At 37.0% G+C, this 22,067-nt stretch overlaps 1 protein-coding gene across 13 annotated transcripts in view; it reads right to left on the bottom strand.

The window, feature by feature from the left end:
* NTNG1 (netrin G1) overlaps positions 1 to 22,067 on the bottom strand; it is a 155,172-nt gene that overhangs the window by 36,279 nt on the left and 96,826 nt on the right. For 9 of the 13 annotated variants that reach the window (XM_014885354.2, XM_088170080.1, XM_088170079.1 and 6 more), the window contains 3 exons: positions 21,097 to 21,269; positions 11,096 to 11,122; positions 1,246 to 1,311 (listed from right to left, as the gene is read on the bottom strand). In XM_014885354.2, coding sequence (XP_014740840.2) covers positions 1,246 to 1,311; positions 11,096 to 11,122; positions 21,097 to 21,269 — 266 coding nt within the window. The remainder of the gene's footprint in view (positions 1 to 1,245; positions 1,312 to 11,095; positions 11,123 to 21,096; positions 21,270 to 22,067) is intronic. The other 4 variants (XM_088170082.1, XM_088170087.1, XM_088170086.1 and 1 more) reach the window with 1 other exon arrangement.

Genomic DNA, 22,067 nt, shown 5'->3' with positions numbered 1-22,067 from the left:
CGATCACACACAGTATAATTAAGTAATGAAATCCATTAGAAATGCTAAGTATAATTTAATTGGGAATGTTTTAATTTAAATTCTTCTGAATAACGTAGGCTAATCCTTATAGAGAGCAGAGGAAAAGAGATCAATTGGGGTGGTGGTTTTTTTGTTTGTTTAAAAACGACATTCAAAAATTTGGAAAATACAATGGGAGCTAAATGAAATTGGAATACCAGGTATCACTTTATCAGGAATAGTTAGTTTTAAATATATGGTGAAAATTAAAACTAAAATACATTTCTAATTCTTACAGAGAACACAGATCAATTAGTATTTTCTGTTTTGTTGGGCACATAGAAACTTGCATGTATAACATGGTAGATGTCACATGCACATGCATATGTTTGGTGATTGTGATCTGTAGATTTAATTACAGCCCTTCCAGTGTAATTCCCAACAGATTCCCAATGCATCTCATTTGGCTTAGTGGCCATTTTCTAGATTACCTTTTCATTAATTTTATTCTCCACCTCTGTGTGTTATAGCACAGAAAGGACACCCTTTGAACATGAAAGCAAGCCACAGGCCAGATTTCTGCAGAGACTTTTGGAGGAGGAAAGGGCAGTAAATAAGAACAGAAGGACATTATTTCTATAATGAGAAATCACTTTGAAATGTGAAGTATAGCTGAATGTTTCAACTAACAAAGAATCTTAGTTTTATTAGTAATTTTAAAATGTAAATTTGTTTCTTTCAATGCTAATCATCATGCCACAGTATGTAATTTTTTGTGTAGCACTCAAATTGTAGAAAACCAAGGGTCTTTCCTCGCTTGTATTGTGGATGGAATGAAAGCTGAGAATGCTTCTCAGCTCACTTGGGAAAACGAAGTGAAACAAGACATTGAAAATGTGATGTTGACAATGACAATCTTTGTTCACTTAAGAATCTCAAAAATACTCAAAATATAGATTTTGCTATCTAAACTAGTCCAAAATTATCCTGGGCTTTCTGTGTATCACAAATTTTAGTCTGTATGTCTGCTATTCCCATATTTGCAGTAATGTGCACAGTCTGAGTGTTGGAAGACTCCCTTTTCAGGTGAGCTTTGTTTTATAGTTCTTTTCTCACAGGACAGCATTACTTAGCACCAGAGAAAAATGAGTTGGATTATCATCATTACTACTTTTGCCACCACATGGGACTCGTTGAGAGCAATTTCAGTACCTTTAGACCACTAAGAATTTTACAGCATCCTACCTTGGTTTGGTTTAGAAACCTCAAGGGAAGAAATATTCGGCCATATCCTATCAAACTTTGGAGGATCTGCATGCATCAGGAAAAATCAGGTTTTGTTATTTACATCTGTGATATTGTTCTAAACAGGAAAGCATATGGACAAAGACAGAGATTACACACAGCTATTACTGGACTAGTCTAAGTTGCACTAGAACAGAACATGACTCCACAGTGAACAAGAAAACAAGCAATTGATGATTCCCAAAACACCAAATGGACATAAAATACTGTGCATAACAATTTCTCTTCTGTGGCTTAAAATATAATTTTTCATGATGAGAAGATATTCTAGGCCAATATATATGGTTCTAACACCAGGAACAAAACAGGAACATATTGTGTTAAATCTGCTCTGCAGAGATAAAAACACAGTATCAGACAAATATGGATTTCTTAGCAAAGACACATATCTTACTGTAACATCCTGTTTCAGGGCCTTTTGAGTGAATTGCATATCTGTTATCAGAAGAAATATATTTACCAGTAGAGTGGGCCTTTTCTTTGGCTCTCACACTTTTGTGTGTTTCATCTACTTCCTATCACCTCTGCTGATATATTTTACAGCTTGATTTTTATTTTTTTTTGGTCATAACGTTAACTATCTAAATTTCTTTAAAGTTCTACAAAATGTATTACTTGCATGAAGCATTTTATGTGTGCAATAGAATTAGCTGTGTCTCTTAGAGCTTCATCTTCTTTCATTAATGTGTTATGGGGCTGGGGAAGTGAGGAGTGACAGCCCTTAGCAGAATGGTGCTGGGTCTTGGAGCTGAAAGTGAAGGGGATGGGGTTGTGGGTAAGGAAAGAAAACTTGTTTCTCTGTTTCCATCTTCCTAGCTTTGAACATTACATTTGGACCATGTTTTTATCATCTTCTCTGAGTACTGCAGTGGTTGTGTCTTGTCTGAACCAAAAGAATTCTTCTTAAGGGTCACATCAGCCTTCACTGTGGTGATATTAGTGGGGAGAGAGCTATTCCTTCTCTTCTATGTATGAGGAATTCAGCTGGGTAGTGAGAGGACTGCAGTTGTCAAACCTGGTTGGCATTAAGGGGCTAGGCCTGTATATCTTTATCTAGATGGTGAGTTTCACTGTTACAACCATCTTAGTGGAAAATCTGTGGGGAAGCTATGACAAAAGGACTGGGGGTCAAAACATCTGATATGGAAGGAGGACGTCCCAAAGTATCTTCTGACCCATTTGTCAAGGGTGAAGAGAAATTGGCTGGGTGGGGCTGTCTGTCTGTCCCTAAAGTCCTCCCACACAGAGAACAATTAAAGGAAAGGATGGGACCTGCACTATGCCACTTGCTGTTAGGCAGTCTTCTGCAATTGAATGGTCAATTTATAATTTAATCACATAATTACATCAGATTCTTGTATTTTTGCACTTTTCCCTTACCAGTCAAGAAAACAGAACATTAACCTGCCTCTACAGGTCAGATCCACCAATTCCCACACATAGGAAGTGCAAATGCCCCAGTCAGAGTGGATGACAAAAAGTATCTGCAAGCTGTACCTAGTGAGGTGTTGGGGTAGCCCTCGCCCCCTCCATTGACAGATTGCTACCATGCACCTGGGACACCACCTTCCTCCTCTTCAGACACTCACTGACAAATTACTTGCACAATTAGTTCCCTGCTAAAATTTTGGTAGATTTAGGAACACTCAGACTTGACTTAAACATTTTAAAGTGACTGGCATTAGGCATAACATAAAAATCAGAAGTTAAAAAAGAAAAAGTAATCATTATGGATTACGTTGTCCTGCTGTCCCCTGAGCCTTTTTTTTCTTTTAGCCATTGTGCAGCATGAGAGCTGTTGCAGAAAACTGGTCACATTTCAGACTGGAGCTTCCAATATCCTACTTGTGTTGTTGAGTACCGTGTGGCACACATGCTACAAAAATTCACATGTATAGTGGTTGTCAACTAAAAAGGCCTAGGAATTACCAGAGGTAAAATTAATAGTGTCAAATAACTTTATAATGCCTTAGGACTAAACCTCTGGAATTTGTCATTTCATAAACTGTAGGGCCTATATAGTAAATCAGATACTTTACATAATCAAACTGATATAATCAGTAATATTTAACATATAATTTATCCTGATTATCATTTCTCTAAGTAATATCATGTCCAAGTAAAATAATTCCTTGTAAGGCAGGAAAAAAAAATTTACATATTTCTTAGAAATCCTATAAATGCTATAGATCTGTGCTTGTTTCAGCAAACTTACTTAAAATGGAGGTTGTAACTTACTGCAAAATAGTTAAAAATTTCCTGAGCCTTTAAATTAGATAACATTGAACCGAGTTTCTTAATGGGCACCCAAACCAATAAGGAGCATATTTACAGTGTCTGGAGATTACCATAAGTATTATTACTAGTGATTATTACTGGTTATTACTGATAATTATAACCATATTAGAAGGGACTTCTGGAGGTCATTTATTTCCACAGTTTGCTCATGGCAGGGTCAACTTCAAAGTTAGATGAGGTTGTTGAGGGTCATATCCAGCTGAGACCAGCTGCTGCTTCATAATGTGATTAATGCCCCTGAGACTTAATGCTTCTGTTATGTGCTTTTCTCAATCTTTGCTAAAGAGGATATATTTTTTTCATATCCTTTATTCATGGCCTGTATTTCCATCAAAATTACAGGTTTCTTGAAAAGGGTCTTTCTTCATATATTTGAACTTTTTAAAAATGCTGATGACTTTAAATGCTTTATATGAAAAGATAGGTGAGATGTCCAAGTCCAAGAATGTTGGCTGTCATTCCCACATGTACATTGGAGCAGATGAGTCATCCCTTGAATAGACACTGGGAAGATTCATTTAGCAGCTAGTTATTCTTTCACAGCAACCTGTGAAAATATTTCTAGTCCTTGGTGATTACCACTAAGGGCTTTATTTATAGAGAAGTTGACTAGATAAAACAATCTTTTCCAGAACAGTTCCATGTCTAGAAACTGCATTTTGTAATTAGAGTCGTTATTTACCAGAATAATAAATGAATCTTGGTATAGGTATTCTATAAGATGTGCTATTTCAATCTACTGTAAAATATTCCGTGACAGTTATTCTGGGCAAACAAGGCTAAGAAATGTGAGAGTTTCTAAATGTATGTTTGAGAGTTATTATTTAAAAGTGAAGCTACTGTAGGCATCTTTAAGAGTGGAGGTATGCAAGCTGTGTGACTGAGCAGAAAATTAGATATGACATTTTAAATTTGCATTGGATATTTTCACATTTTTTAGTTACTATTGTTCCAAAGCCAATTATATGTAGAAAGTAACTATAGGAAAAAAATTGTACTTTCATGAAGTAAGAAAAAACTTTCTGCATTATATTTATTAGATGTATGATAATTTCCTTTTTCTCCTCCAATCTTTTTTTTTTTTATTTCCTCCCTGGTATACAGTATCAGAATTACTTCCAATATTAAATGAAGAAATGTCTCAAATATTCACTGGAAGTACAGTCTGCACCATGGGCTATATCGAGGTTTGAAACTGGGGAAATAAAGGAAATGGATGGATAGTTTCAGCCTAATTCCAACCAGACAGCTGCACATGAAAAAAACCTGTCACGATCTTGGCAGAAATTAATCGGCATTTTTTTGGTTCCTCACTCCAACCAAGTTCTGAGCTGTCAGTAAAATTGGAATGTATTCCCAGTGAGAGGGGCTGTCCCTGCCCAGGGAGGAGAGCAGAGGTGATGGAGAGCAGGAGTTCTCTGGGCACCATTGCTCTGCAGCCACCAGTGCCTGCTCAGCTCCTGCAGTGACTCTGCCCACGGACAGTGCATTGCTGGCAATCTCCACGCAGGAATCCGTGTGTCTTAAATAACACTGGCAGACAGGGAGCACTTGTGTTGGCAACTATCATTATTAATTTAATTTTTACTAACAATAAGGAATCCTAGTGAGATATGCTGATTAAGACGTTTTCTAACTTACCATTAAAAAAAAAAGAATTAAAAATGTATCAGCATAAACGTAATGATTCAGTAGAACTTCACGTCTCTAGCCATAGAAAGCTGGCCTTGCCACTGCCTATTTTAAATCATGAGTAGGCAGCAGTAAATATCTGTTCTAAATTATAGATGTCTGCTGAGGATAGTGGACTTATAACAGTCGTTTTAGGTGCTAATATTGAACAGAAAAATTAGGATTTTTAAGGAATAATGCTAACTGAAATCAGCGGCAGATTTAGGAGCTGCTGGAGTAATCCAGTGTGTTTATATCAGATTGTATTCTACCAGTTCTTGCAATCAGCATATAATTGTTACTGCAGTTCTATCTCCTTTGGTAGTTTTCAAGTTATGATAACCTACCTCACATAAAATTTGCCTTTTAGCACTTTCATTAAACTGCAAAATCTAAATCACTGAAAGAGAGAAATGCTGATTTCTTTTTTATCAACCCTTTATTTTATTAAGTTAAAAAAATACTTGTCTGATATTAGGCAATCTTTCTTGGAGCAATGTAGGAAGTTCCATACCTGTTCCTTTGAAGAAAGGAGAATTCTGCATAAATGTGAAGATGTGGTTGTTTTATGGTAGCTCCTCAGCCATAACAGATTTTATAACTGTTGGAAGAATTTAAATGTGATTAGTCCTTTACGTGTCCACTTGTAGAGTAAAAAAGAAAGCGATCTTTTTAGAGGCTTAAAAAAATTATCCAGGGATCCATCTCTGGAAACCTTCAGATATCAGAAAAAAAATTACCACTGATTTGAAAAAATTGCTGTCTGATTCTTCAGATAGCGAGGGCTGAGGGAATTCTTTAATTTTAAGTATTTCCACTAAAATGTTTGTAGAAGTGCACAATGAATTAAAGTATTTTTGGAATTAAACATTTAGGTACCTCCTCATGAAAAAGATTTACTTTGTTGATAGTTTGCAGGGGTTGTGTTATTTTTTATTTGGACAGGTTCTGGTTTTTCCTGTAAAAATGTTAAAATTGGCTGGTTGCCTGGAATTACTGTACAGCAATTCATAACTGATGAACAGTAAATCAAAAGAATTTTTAAAAAAATCATTATGTTGATTGGGAAATCTCACTCTTTGCTTTAGTCTATGAAATAAACTGATTACACGTGTTAAGGAACAGAAAGAAAAAGATGAGAGGGTAGCATAGAAATGCATTTTTTCCTGGCAATTTCTCCCCAAGCTGTATAGATAATTAGATTTTAAATTATCTTTTTGGATGGTGTCTACTCTCTATAAACTTTCTTGAGTAACTGAGCTCAGCTTGCATATTGCAAGTGCCATGTGTTTTGCATGGGTACCATGGTACATATTGGAATGTTGATATAATTTTCTAAAGTATCCTATCACTTGATTATTTATTAATGGTTAAAAGAAAGGTAACTATGAATTTTCTATATATTACAGCAAATCAAACACTGTTTGATTGATGGACTAATTTAAGCTAACTCAAAAAGATGATGGAAAACTGGAAAGAGGAATGAGAAACAAGTCATAACTCTCAGTGGCTGTGTGTATGAGACTGCTGAGCACAGCTCTTCTTATCTGTTAAAATTGGTGGATCTGGCAAAACCAAAACGGAAACAAAGGCTCTCCCAAATCCCATCCCACGGACCTTGCAGTGCTGGGGCAGCCCTGGTGTTTCTGACCCTGCCCTGGCAATCTCTGCAAAGAGGAATCTCTGCTCCGTGCTGGGCTCAGCTCTGCTTGCTCACCTTCAGGGGTCACAGCCTAGTTATACAGCAGCAAAGTGGCTCTGTTGGGACTCCTACCAGGTAAAACTACCAGTAATGGCATTAATTGGAATGTAAATTTCTCTCAGATCCAGTATTCAAATGAGCACATCATACCACAAAGGCTGTTTGTATTTTCTTTCAGCTCTGTAATGTTTTAATATAGTGTAAAATCTAATTTTTAAAGCAAAAGACTCCAAGAGCTTCAAAGCATTAAAGGAGGGAAAAAAACCCACTGGCTTGATATTATAATCAGTTATCTAGATAAGGTGATTGCCTTAGACTGGAAGCTTGATTAACAATATTATTTATTAGAAGGTCAGACTTGGATAAAATTAAATTGAAAGGAGAACATTTTGCTTATATGTCTAAAATAATAGATACAGTGTGAATAGTATTTTTGAATGTTTTAAGGAGATAAATATCTTAATGATCTGTCAACAGTACAGCTTTCTGTAAAACTTGACCTCAAAAAATAATAGAAAACTAATGTACAACCTAGTTATGCATTTTTATGCCCTGCTGACCTGTGTTGGGTATAGACTCTAGTCTAGAGCTTGACATGGTAGTGGCTTTGATCACATGACCCAAGATTTAATAAGAAAACTTCTTGGTTACTGCAAGAGGAAAAAATCAGGTCCAAAATATTTTGTGTTGTTATTAAAAAAAAAATCCATTAGAATTTGCTCTCAGCACCTTTTAAGATATATATTTACCACTTATATATATTTACCAATTAAAATTTCATGACAAATGTGAAAAACAAATAAAGCTATTTGTTTTATCCAGACACCATTTTAGCTCCAGAAAAATACCTACGAGATTTTTCAAGGTTAAGAAAACAATAAAATGAGAAAGTGCCCATTCAGTTCTTTTTTTTTTTTTTTACTTCTGCATCTTGCATTCATTATAATGAAAAAAAAGCTCTCCTAATTTAAAATTGACTATAAGGAAGAACAAAAACATAGAGAACAAAGCAGAAAATATCGTTTGATTATTGTGATTGCATCTTGCACTTGGGTGCATGGTCTGTCTCTAAACTCTGACTCATCTGCCAGCAGCAGGCTTTAAGGTGATAATCACCCACACAGAGCTATTTGCACATCATGTCTATCCTATCCTCTATCTAATTATACCCTTTATAACAAACTGTTTAGCATAATTAGTGGAGTTATGCTTTACAGGAAAAAAGATAGAAGCAATAGTTTAGAAGATTCAACTTTTTGAAGGCATACATGTACAGATTAGTAATGTTGGTATTTGGTCACAATAATGAACATTTTGATGCACTTGTCTATGTAAAATTGCACAATCATTATTTTAGCAAGTAAAATAATGTAGTTTTCAGAATATTTACATACTATATGTAAGCATTGCTTAAAATTATGAAATGGTTTTGGGACTCATTAATTGCTAACACTTTCACCAGTATTTTTTCAGACATGGCTGAAAAATGCTGAAAGAGCCAGCATTGTAATCAAGAATGCTGGAAATGATCAGAGAACCTATTATTCAACTGATAGACAACAGCAGGTACAAATTACCTTAATGGGAAAGCTCTGGGGTTTTTTTTGTTTTTGTTTTCTTCTAGATGATCAGAAAGGATGTTTACTAATGACCACTCTCTTTGTGTTCAAATTTTAGTGATAAGCTGCTTTAATACAAAATTCTTTGAGGTAAAAAAGGAAAACAGAGAATAATACATATATGTGCACACAGGTGAATATATTTTATTTTTCTTTGCTGGCTTTCATTGCAGTCTTAAAAAAGTGTTAAATGAACATTGCTTGAGTTGGCATCGTCTTTGCCTGCTGGAAGTTTAGAGTTTCCAAGCCCCCTGTCCCAACCCCATCCTCCATATAAACTAGAAAGAGCTGTGAGCACACAAAAGCCAATACCCCCCTGTAGGTGCTAGCTGCCAGGCAAAATGAAACCCAAACTGTATCTCCTGAGAGTAACTTCCTGTCCCCACATGGGAAAAAAACTCTGCTGATATGAAAACAAATACTGTGTTAGCATAGACAAAACAAAAGTCATGCAGAATCCATTAAAGCAGCCACAACTAATTAATCTTGTTTGGTTTTGTGTGTTAATTGGACTTCTGTTAAATTCTGTTTGAGAACAGGAAGAATTTATGGATTCTATCCTTGTTTAACAAGAATTCTGCTATTCCTATATTATAGGAAAGGTGTTCAGAACATTAAGCAAGTAGAGTTATTCCCCTCCTAAGCTATTTAAGAAAAAACACATGGGAAAAAAAGCAGAGTATCAGTATTGTGCTCATGGAGATGCTCATACTTCACCCTTTTCAGGTAGGCAAAGAAATACGTTAAATTCTACCACATATTATCCCAAGACATTTACAGCAGACTAAAGATAAAACATACATTTGCAGAAATTCTTGTATCTAGTATAGAATGTTAAACAGAATTTTCCCAGTTTATAATAAATAAACTGTACTAATCACCCCAGTGTAAAATACAAAGAGGTCAACAATGCATCCTTTCAGCTCACCATTGTTCAAAAAGTATTTGAGTTTCCCTATTAAGTTTTCAAAGGCCAACATCTGCTGATGCTCAGAAATGGTTGATGTGGTGACGAAGGCTGTATGGAGTGTGAAGTGAAAACACAACCATATAGACCATGCAACACAGTACTAAGAAACTATAGCACAATCAAACTCCAGAGAGCTATTTCCCATTCATCCCATTTCTGTTATTAATGGCAGGAATATTGCTGAGAATGGTGACATAACATTATTATCTTTCATTTAGTTAATTTTTTAATTAAATTTTTTTTTAATGAAACATATGTATAAACAAAATTTTGAAAATAGCACATCACTACGAATCAGGCAGGCATTCAAGTACCAGAGAAGACACTAGAGCAGGAAAATGACATTATTAAGATTGAAGGCTTTCATTTGCACATTATTGTCATTGATGCTGTTTTGCTATTTAAAGCAGAAACAGGTGCTGTGGCATTCAGCTGCGAACACTGCTCACACTTGCAAGGGAGATAGTTTTGATGGCATTTAACTTGGCTGTCTAGAGCTTAACAAATCAGTGCTATTCATGGGCTGAAGTAAACTGAGTTGATTATGAATTGATAGTCCTGACCCTGCATCATAAGAAGGAAGAAAATTTTACCCCAATTATTAAAAACTTTTCACTTGGATATATCGGGTATGGCAAATTGCATTTAACAACTGTGATATTTCATAACTGTGATTGTCCTATATTATGCAAGTTGTGCCCAAAGTATCTGCAAAGCTGAGGCTGTGGGGAATATTCTTTCCATGAGCCACAGCAGGATCCCATTTCTCCCTCCCTGCTTTATTGGCAATTAACTAATGTGCCATGACCGTGTGCACTCCTCCGCTGCGGAACTCAGCCGAGGCTCACAGCTCAGCTGCTGTGCACTTGGTCTCCTCATGTGTTTTGTTTAAGTAATCATCTATTTCATTGATATAGCAGTTCTCTACATAACGGTGTTATGGTTTTGTTATAGTTTAAGAGTAGTATTTTGGTCCTTTAATTGCATAAAGGAAAGCATTTTTCTGTGAAGGAACACAATTATATTTATTTTGTGGAGTAAAGCCGAATTCAAAGCCTGCTAGAGTTAGTGCAGATTCCAGCAGATATGCTGCATTTGCTAATCTACTTCCTAGAAATGAAAGCTATTCCATTTATAAACTTTTCCATTTGAACTTACATATACATGCATGAAAATTGGTCCTAAACTTCTGTTATTAGCAAGCACTTTTCTTCAAAATGTTTAACAAATATTTTCTCTGCAACAGTATCTTAATTCTTTGTGTCACACTCAGTTTTATTGGACTCAGTGCTCATCTGCTGATAAGAATCGATCAGAAAATCTGGGGCTGAATGCAGATGTAAGGAGTGACATTGTCTCTGACCACATAATAAAGTTGCATGTTAATGCCAGAGAGGAAGGCCAATACACAGCCCCTGCACCACAGGGCATGCTGGCACAGCAACATCATCTACACCAGAAAGGGATGTTGGGAAATCAGATCCATGAAGCTCAATGACAATGCAAAACGATACTGGTTTTACTACTTACTACCAATACTGGAAATACTGGGTATACCTGCAGAGAAAGAAAACACAAAGAAGTGCAGTTAGCTTGTTTGCTGCAGTTGGCTCAGCTATTATATCTAAGATTCTGAAAACATTTCCACAATACTTTATCAATACATAGTTAAACTCAAGCATCTGCCATTATGTGCCCAGTCCTTTATAAATGCAGAGTCTTTTAGATTTTTCAGCATGGGGCTGCAGGGACCACTAAAATGCATTGACAGATGGGATCTATACCAGCTCTCTGAACTTCATGAATTTTTTCAGAACAGTTTTGTATTTCAACAAACCAGCCATTAGGTTTAATGCTCTAGATAAAAATATCAGTCATGCATGTATTATGCAGATCTAGGAGAGTAATTTAACCAAGGGATAGATGCATTGCTAACTGCTTTGGCCAGCTGCTTAAATCAGTTGCTACCTTCTGTTGCATTAATTGTATATAACTATTTTCCCTCTTTTACCTGACAGTTATCTAAATTAAGCTATGTAAAAGAAATGTAATTGAGTGGAACAATCTAATGCAGTAGGTTGGCCATATTGATTAAGCCTCTCATTGATTATTTTTTTTTTTCCTGTGTTCATTTCAATTCCTAAACCGAATTAATGCAAGGAAACCATTCCAAATGCAGGTGAGATTTACCATAAGAGGTGAGGCTGTTAAGGAGTAAAAGTCCTTTACCAGATAAGCAGTGTGGGATCTCAAGTTGTATAATGCCCTGAAACCTAGGCTTTGTGTGTAGCACAAAACCATGGATATGAAATCTTTCCTGAAATGCCATTTTCTTAAGATTAAATGCCATTGTTAATGGCACTGTGGCTCATCGTTTGGGTTAGTTAGAAACTGCAGATCAGTATTGAAATCCTGGATATTTGCATCGTCTTTCTTAAATACAGTTTGACTTTTTAGAAGTTTTATTGACTTTTGTGGCACACATTTTGTCGCAGAAATCTGTTCCTCCATTAAACATCTGCTACACTTCTTTCAACATCTGTATTGAAGTTCTCCCTCACTTAGAGATGGCATGGACCTCACTGCAATTAAGTAAGAAATGTTTGAAAATAAATGATATTCAATGTAAGCAAGGTTGCAGAGTCATGCTGGGAACAATCCTAATTTGTGGCATGGCTAAGACAATGCTGAAGTAACAGAATTTGCAGAATGGGGACAAAACCCAGATATTTTATGTCCATCCTGGGGCACACGGCAGAATTGCAGCTCTTGGATTTTGTATTCTACGGCAGCTGTGGCCCGGCAGAGCACCATGGACAGCACCTGCTGCTCACACAGCCCCACACTCAGATGCTGCTTGCAAACTTAATGATTTCTACTTCTGCTGAGATTAATGTGCATTTTCCAAAATTTTAGCACCCTGAGGTATCAAAAGCTAAATGCAAATATCATCATAATAGAACAATGTGGTCATAGTTCTAATAGTTACGAAAAGTGCTTTTTAAAGTAAGGATAATTAAAGAGAATATCTATTCTCTTATTTTAAATGTCAAAAAGGCAATCAATTTTCAAGTATTTTTCCTGAAGTTTCAACAGCATCTTGTTTAAATTTTTCCAAGTCATTGTAGCTGGTTTGAATTAGCAGGATTAATTTTCCTTTATACACTCACAGAACCTACACAAATATTAGATAAAAGACAAAAACTGCGTTCTCACACTCACACTTGCTCTGTGAAATTTGTATTTCCTCTGGGTATACTCCCCCGCCTCAAACCTCTCTGTCTCCTACACACACATACAAATATCCTTTCCTTTCTCTCCTGAACAGATTGTAGCAAAGGAAGAGGTTTTCCTGCAAGTCTGCTCATATTATCGTACTTCAAAATTTTCAATGAATTCATAGTGATAAATGCTTCCTGGGCAGAGAATAATGAACACAAGATGCCTGGTAGCCTGAGGGCTCTGTATTAACCTTGCAAAGATATCTTCAGGTTCTGTTTCAAAAGCTGTTTTGCTATTTCTGTACAGAGTTTCTTAGTTGGTGTGGTCTTCTATAACCAGACTGGTTTTTGTGCTACCAGGTATCCCTGTGTGAGGTGGCTGGCCTTGATAGTGCACTACTTTATGTCCTTCTTACTAAAGAGAGTGAGAATGACACTTGTGAGTTTGTCTGGAAAGGAGCTGGTTATGTAGGGCCATGAAGCAGGATCTATTAACACTCTGTGAAAACTGCACATATGATGGGGAAATTATTCTTAGAAGGAGTGTTTGTGTGAGATCTGGAGTTACATATTGAGGCTAGCTCTTAAATTCAGCTGAGCTGCATTTGGTGCGAGTCCTTAGGTAATGAGGCACAGGAGGTGTGGAGGCAGGTGAGGGCCTGAGCCCACAGCTCTGCTATGCCACCAGTGCTGGGGACAACCACAGGGTGGGATGACCCCCCCCCACTGCTGGGGACAACCACAGGCCATGGAATCACCTCCCGCTGCTGGCCCTTGGCTTGAACCTAATCTGTTACACAGCATGGATCATTTCCAGGCAGCCTTGTACTGAAATCTGTGAGTACTCTGCAGCAGTGAAGTGATGGGGACAGCTTAGTGAGATGAAGGATCAGGCCCATTACCTCCTTTGATGGACAGTTCTACTGAGCAAGGTACAGAAAGGGATTGAATCTATCACATCTATTCAATTGTTAAACCAAAGCAATGTTCAGCTTTGTAAATTATCTTCCAGTTGAAATCACTTGGCTGGATGATTACTAATGGTAATGGATTTATAGTGAGGGGACATCAAGTAAAGCATGCAAAAAAAGTTCAGAGGTTGGTACTGGCCCTGAAATGGCAAACATTGCAGGAGAAAGTCACTAATACTATTTATTATTTTTGACTTGACTTGAGGGTGGTGGTTTGGTATATTACATGTTCACTGTAAGTGCATCTAAATATATATGCATTACTTGAGAGGAAAAAAATCTGGTGTTTTCCTTTCATACGATCTTCTGCATCTGCCCTGTAATTTTCTCATTTCCCCTGCTTCCAGAAATGGGTTGTTTTAGCTCTTAGCTACCATGGAGCTGGCTATTGAGATGAGGAAAAAAGCAAATCAGATACTAGCGAAGAAAGCAAGTTTTTGATTTTGTATCTAGTTTGTGACAGAGTGAAATCCTTAACACAAAGGAAATGGAACAAGCCTTCGGTGAGAAGGACCACACAAAGGAAATGGAGCAAGCCTTCGGTGAGAAGGACCACACTGCTGCTTCCAGACTCAGGCAGGTCATACCCTGCAGACCCTCTTAGCACCTCCATTGTCAATGCCCACATGTGCTTCTGGCAGGACTCTTAAACAGGAACAAAATATAGAGCTTTTCATAGCAGAGTCAGAGCAGGGATGGTAATGCCTCATCTGATCTTTTGCTAGAATATCTGCCCTGCAGCATGACAGCACTCCCTGCAGTGAGTCTTTCTTCCCTTTGCAGCTCTTCCATTGAGGCATGATTGCAATATCAGATCTCAGCATCAATTTCAGAACTTCTGAATTCTCTAGCAATTTAAAACCCTGAGAAGCTTGATGATACTGGTATCTTGTAATCCCTCAAAGGGAGTGATCATTATGATCATAGGAGCAAACTTTTCATGTATTGTTAAACCTGTATTCAGACAAAGGATTACACACAGCAAAAGAAAATTCTTTGGAAATTTCACCTGTTTCATTTCAAGAGCCCCAGAACTCCTGCTACTGTTAATTTTGCAGTTGTTTCTCTGTAAAGATTGAATTAATAGAAAAGGAACTGCTTTGATGAAGTTTGTTATCCCTCATCTCTGCTCTCCCAAGCAATATTACCAGAAATAAATGGGACAGAGGAAATAGTTATTGTTTTATTGGGTAACATCTTTTAAAATTTGGACTTTTTGTGTTATGTTTTAGTGAGTCCAAACCAGTATTGAAAACTCTGTCTATGAAGCACCCAGTGAAATAAGAGGATTTTTTTTCAAGTAATCATAACTTATTGATAGAATATTAGAAACTTTGAGAGGCCTGAAACTCAGACCATTTTGGGCACTTTGAATATCTTAAAACAGACATTTTGCCTGCCCATGCTGCTGCTGCTGCTTAAGGACCAGAAGTCTCTTTCATTTCACCTCTTTACTGTATATGGCAAAAATAGTGTTGTTTGAAACCAGTGACGTATGGAAACAATTCATTTCCCAGCAACAGATGTCACCATAGCCAGCACAAACAACCAGCTCAGCAGGGTCATGCAAGAGCATAGAGTGCTCAAGGATAATTTTTCAAGCCCTATTTAAAAAAAACACTGCACGTTATTTACAGTACATTGTTTGTAGGTATGTACCTGCAATGTTTTGCTGGCTATTGCACTGGATACCCAGTTGAAGGAAAATGAGTTTATCAGTTGCAGATTTTCAGTTTTTCCTGACACACCTGTTTACCTGAATGCTCTTGATACACTGCAGTTTTGCCCTCACACTAGGTTTCCCAGCCTTTTGTGTGACATGTTCCTGTGGCTTTACACCTTCTTGTAAAACTACATGGGCTAAGATTAATATGGAATATAAAACAGGAGCAATATGAAGCTTTGCTGTTTTGTAACTTATTGATTGATATCTTCCTTTTTCTCTTTGAAACTCATTGTCGAAAGCATCAAGGAGCAATATTTTATAACTTCAATATAAGTGTCCCAATCCTTCAAATTAAGTAATGAAGAAGGCACTGAAAAACTTCCAGTTATTTGGGGAAATGGGTCCTTAGAAAATGGGTCACTGTCTAATTTATGAGTCTGCTTTGACTGGCAAGCAGGATGTGTGATCCTTTCAGTTAGAGGGATCCTTGTTACTTGGATTCCTGACTAGAAAGCACAACTTCTTGGACAACTTCATTTATGCTCGTTCTTCAAGATGGCTTTGTGTCAGCAAATATTTATGGGGAAAACTGAACATCGATGAGGGTAATACCAGTGCACTTCTGGAGGTGCCATAAGTTTTGCCAGAAACTGCTTCTGTGGCAGCTGTGCTGCACAGATGCCTTGTAAGTCTTTTCCCTTTCAGGGAGGTTTAAGGCTGTGCTGCTGAGACAGAGGCTGTACTATGGCAGGGGGACCCACTGCAGGAGAAATTCAGTAAACTGAGACTGTCTGTTTGGTTCTTGACTGACAAGAACCACCAATGTTTCCCATGTCCTGGTCAACCCTTTGTTTCATGTTGAACCATAAATTAGGAAAGTCATGTAACAGCTAGGAGAGGTTTTGCTGAGTGTTGGGCACTTTTGATACAGGTTATTGGTGGTGAAGGGAGTGACACAAAGCGAGCAGGCTTTGATCCATGGCAGCTCAGTGCAGTCTGAGACAGCTCTGTCTGATGGAGCTGAGAACGTAAGTGCCAAAGATGATCTAAACAACAGGAGGAAGAAAAGGGCTAGTGCTGTCAGACACATACAACTGCTGAGGAGAAAAGCTATCCTGTAACACCAAGTAGAGAGAAATTCAATAAGTTCACTTTGTGTGTCAAAACATATTGCAGAAAAAACTATCTACAAAATGTGACAGCACAAGGGAACGAATGTAATCATGAAATAGTCAATAAGATAGAGTGGAAATATAAAATAAATGCTGTGTGGAGAAAAATAGAGAAATATTGTTAGTGCCAGTAAACAACAGAGTACTTGCTGTCTTTCACAGGTAAAGCATGGAAAGATGTTTTGCATTCTCCTAAAAAACTAAGGATTACTTAAAATGATAAAGAAATAAATGGATAAAGAAAACCGTTTTGTATGAAGGTTTCCACTATGACTAGAGAATAATCTGGAATGGTCTTCTGTGTCACGAGCTGTAGCTTGAAAAGGCATGATGAAGTCTCACTGGCCACAAAAAATGGCAGAAACACAGCAATAGAAATAGCAGAAGTTCTAGCTGGGAAAGATTTGGAAATAGACATTACGTTTCTTGTTGAATCTGAACACATTTCAGAAATTCAGAGAATCTCAAGAAAGAGTATCTTTCTATTTTGTGGAAAGAAGAAATTTTTTTAAAAATTGTTTTGTTTATACAACTATTTTTAGCTATATCTTATTTAAGCATATTCATGTAAACTTTAAATAATTTAGTCTTAGATGAAAAAGATGGTCTTTGAAAATTGGAGGAAGGAGAAGTATCAAAGGGACAATAATACAAAGTGCCCCTGGGAACTGAAGTTATTTATGAAAGGAAGTTATTTCTACCAACATGTTCCAGAAACTATTTCAGAATCCACACCTGACTAGGGAGACTTTAACACCAGGGCTGCACTGCTGACCACACGATGGAGATGGTGACATAAAGGCAACAAGGTAAGTGAAATTACACTGGCTGTGCAGAGTTTTACACAGTAATACATAACTTCATATGCTCCAACATATCCAGCCTTAAATCAGGAAGTGACAAAGGAAATGGAGATTTACATACCATAAATGATTGCAGCTTGTAGCAAGGAATCAGACAACCCACAAGATGAGAAGCTGATTTAGTTCTGAAGCAGTGCATAGGACACAATTCAAGAAGTAGTTATCAGAGAACCACTTCTGGACTGAAACTGAACATGCTTGTTGAGAAGGAAAAGGATAGAAAAAAAATCCACTGCGGTAATATCTAACTTTGAGAGAGCGAGGAAATGAAAATGAGGAGGTTAGATAAAAGAAAAGTGAAAAGAACATCTAAAAAGATATGCATGCAAACAGCATGGAAGCAGCTGGAGACAAGTGTATGAGAGGCTCAAAATAATCATATATAACTCATCTCTTTTTTTTTTTTAACTTATAAAAATTAACTCTCTTACAAGCAAAAAAAAAAAAAATATCCAAACCCCAATGCCAAATTGAAAACAACAGAATGTAGATTATTTTGGAAAGATAATCTTCAAAAGTGTAAGTCTTCTCAATGGAGATAGATATGGGGAAATAGCATAAAATCTGCCAATTTAAATATAAACCACAGTATTTCCATAACTTCCTATGGACACGAAAATTAGCTGTAGCTGTGGAAAGGGTTTTAACCCTTTAAGTGCGGCAGAAATAAGATGCACAGCTACATGGTCGTCTTTCATGATAGAAAGGAAGAGACAAGTTTATTCAGAAACACACTTGGTTTTATAGCATGACTGCAATTCCAAGAGTAGAGAAAAGGTGATTGGTTCAGAGAGAAGACACCCCATTCCCAGGGCCTGGTCACACACCACAACAGGTGTTCTATCTTGTTATTAATTCTTTTTTACTTTGACCAAGTTATCACTCTGGGAGAAATTCTCCCTGGCCTTGAGCTGGACCAGCTTATGGGCTGGGAACAGAGCTGAAAAGCTCCAGCCTGGAATATTTTTCAGGCTGTAATTTTCTTACTTTCTCAATATGTGTCCTACAATTAGCAATTCTTTTTTGTTAAAACAATCATACTAGAAGTAGGAGGCCCAGAGAGGTAACTCGGAAGATAGGCAGTTGAAGTATTATTAATACTATGACTAATTAATAACTAATTTAATATTGAATACTAAATTAATTGTTTTCACTGATGTTCACAACAAAGAAAGAGAGATTCTCACACGCTGAGGAATTTTCTCAAAGTCTGTTAGCATCTGAAGTAAATGGTATTGAACAAGAATTGCCATGAGGAAATGTTGCTCCAAGAAGTATTCTAAAGGAACTCAAATATGTTGTTTCTGAGCTAACTATTGTAGCATATAACCTGTCATTTAAGTCAGCCTTGAGGCCAGAAGAAATATTTTAACTGTGGTAAAAAAGGACTCAAACACTGATCCAGAGAGTAACAAAATATAAAAGAGGCACATTTTTATGTTATTGTAAAAAAGCCATGTTGTTGTCATGTCTAGAGTATCATGTATAGTTTTAGCCTCACCAAATAAAAAAATGAATCATAGAACCAGAAGAGAGCAAGAAAGCACAGATGGGCAGAGATCTGGCATGGTTTTGATGAGACGAAAGAGATCAGGATTTGCCATTTAAAAAGAGTGAAGGAGTGGATAAGGTCATGTTTATGTAATGATAAATGGTGTAACAGATGTCAACAGAGGTGCATGATTCTTTGTTCCTCCTTATCTAAGGAGCTACTGGGTTATCCATAGAAAAACATTTAAGGCAAGCAAAATAAAATACCTTTCAGTCATTGTCTCACTAAAATTTGAAATGTATTGCCATAAGGTATCACTGAGGTCAAGCTTATGTCAGCTGGGTCTCTCTCTGTTCAGCAGGAAGCAACCCCTGCAGTCCAGCTCAGAAAGACAATTTATTTCATGGTAACTGAGAAGGTGAAGAAGAAATCCTTCGTGCTTCTTCCTGTTTGCCATAAATTCCTGCTGCTGATCACTGCTGAAGTCAGGATTTGAGGGTAAGTGGAGCATTTGTCAGCTCAAACAAGGTTATGTTTTAATGATGATTCATCATCATCATCAACCCCAGAAATGACTACCTATTATTTACAAAACATTTTGATTTTTGATGAAACTGTATATTTGCTGAAATTCACTAACGTTGTTTTAACATAAAGTTAATTTAAAAAGCTTTAGACACCCTTTCAGTAGGTGCTAATTCCAATGTTCCGTCTGGTGTGTGCTCAGCTGACTGGGAATGAGGTAAATGACACAGCAAGCTGAATTTAGCTAAAAATCAACCTGGCAAATCTCACCATATTTCCCAAACATAGCTTTAAAGTATTAATTCTGTGAGCCCCACTCACTTTTTATAACATGCGAAAAAAAGTGAATCCTCTTACAAAATGTTTTTCCTTGCTTTTTGGAAGTTCATTTTTTTTCTGCTCAGTAAGAATTTTATCATAATTTCATGCCCCCACACTTCACGGTTTGTTACTTAGTCTATTACTCTCGCATTTTACTTGATAAGGTCCTGCTTCCTATGATCTTCATTTCTGAGTTTTGATTCTTCACAGCTGCTGCTTTGAAGTCTTAGATAACATTCTGAGCATTGCACACTGCTCCTGGTTTTAAACTTTTCATTCAGCTGCATACATAGCTCTGTTTCTCTCAAATAACTTTTTCAATAAATTGTTATATCTAATATTTTAAAATGAATGTTTTGCTTTTAATCAGGGCAAAACTGTGGACTCATTTCTTAAAAGGAGCTAGAAACTTCTGTCAAAAGGTTTATCCTCATTTCAAGTCCTTTCTTCAAAGGAATTTAAGTCTGTTACTCAGTTCAGGAGGGTTCTGAATCACTGTGTATTTCATATATGCATGAAGGGAGAACTGATGGTCATACTTTGTGCCCTCTCTTTCACCATCATGTTCTACTTTGACCCAGTCCTGTCCAGGACCAGGAAACAGAGCAGTCAGTAACTTCTTCCCTTGGATAATACAGAAGTGGGCTGGAATAGGACACGTTGTGGAGTGGCTGTTAGCTGGAAACAAGCAGATGTAAAACCTCAGGTTTTGCCCTCACTTTCTCTCTTCAACACTTGATCTACAAGAGTGCATCTGAATCTGGACTGCAGGTCGACATCAGAGAAATGTTTCCCAACCTTTAGATCTTTAGTTAGTAATATGAAAAATTTGGCCAGAGCTGTTTTTTTTTCCTCTTTTTTTAAATGGACAAAAAATGAGCAAGTTTTTCACATGTTGAGCTGAGAGTGTCACCAATCTCAAGCCAATAAGGATATATGAATGGAGAGCTGAGGGCACTGTGGCTGGAGCAGTACTGCAGTTATTCCCACTGTTTTCTCTCACCTGTGTGTGTTTTTCATATGAAGAGCCTAATTTTTTCATTCCTTAGCCCTTTCTGTGCAGTGTCCAGGGATGTGTTTATGGATATAAACATGTGGTTCTCCTGGAAGTTATTTACAAACGTGAGAGAACAGATGATGTACACTTAAAATTAGCACTTACAAACTGACACCTTGTCCAATTATACACACTGAGCCAGAAAGCAATGACAAACCTTTGCCAACATGAATCTTCCTTCAGAGTCATAATATGGGGCAGAATTATAATAATGAAATATCCTTATTATACAAAACTACTTACAGATATTAGCAGTGCCCTTAGGTATAGGCAGATAAGAACCAGGGCTCCACGGTCGGCCCTGATAATTCTTCTTGCATTTTCCACAGTCTGGGCCCGTTGTGTTATGCTCACATTCACAAAGTAGTCTTTTGTTTTCTTCTTTACAGCCAGTAGCATGAAGGTTGCACTTACACCTAATTTTAAAAGGCAAAAATAAAACAAAGTGGGATATTATTTAGAGGTGAGGTGAATTTAAGCTCAAGTTTTAGAATAGCACTTGATTCTGTGTTGTCCCTCTGGTATTGTTCTACCATGAAAGCATGACATCACAAGACATCTCCCAAAGAGCAAGCTGCAGATCTTCAGCTTACAGGTCTAAAAGCAGAAATGTCACTAAGACTCCAAGATGCTGAATCTTGTTTTCACTAATGCAGGTCCACTGAGAACAAATAAATGATTCATAATTTTTATTACAGACAGGTCTATAATTCTGCAAAAATTCAAGAGTTACTATTCCCAGGAACAAAACAAGTCCTCTGTTTATGTCCTTACATAATCTGGCCCAAATTAAGGTTCAATTTACATCCTGGGAGCTTGAGAAAACAAATTTCATTTAAATATCCTCTGCAGTGCCACACTTCAATGGAAGGAAAGCTCACTATAATGGTGTCTTGCCATTCTTGTTCAGCAAGTACTGTCTTGTTCAGAAAGGAAATTTCTTTTCCTGCTTTAATTCAATATAGCTGTAGTAGCTGAAAGTCAGATGAAATATTTTGCTAGGCACATTTAGTTTTACTTGGGAAAGAAACCTAATCAAGCCTTGTCACAAAATCATTAGATAGACCAGATTCTGCATCTGGTCCTAAAACAACTGCATTTTCCTTAAATTCCCCTCTTTTCCTGAAACTAGGACACTTACAAAATGGGAAGTCAGTTTCATAAAAAGTAAGGTATTTTCACCTCTTTCCATCCCTTTCCAACAGATGTCAAAA

Source organism: Sturnus vulgaris, chromosome 9 (genome assembly GCF_052056855.1).
Source record: "Sturnus vulgaris isolate bStuVul1 chromosome 9, bStuVul1.hap1, whole genome shotgun sequence".
NCBI lineage: Eukaryota > Metazoa > Chordata > Aves > Passeriformes > Sturnidae > Sturnus > Sturnus vulgaris.
The sequence above is the reverse complement of the archived record's forward strand: the minus strand, read 5'-3'. Positions and strand labels throughout refer to the sequence as shown.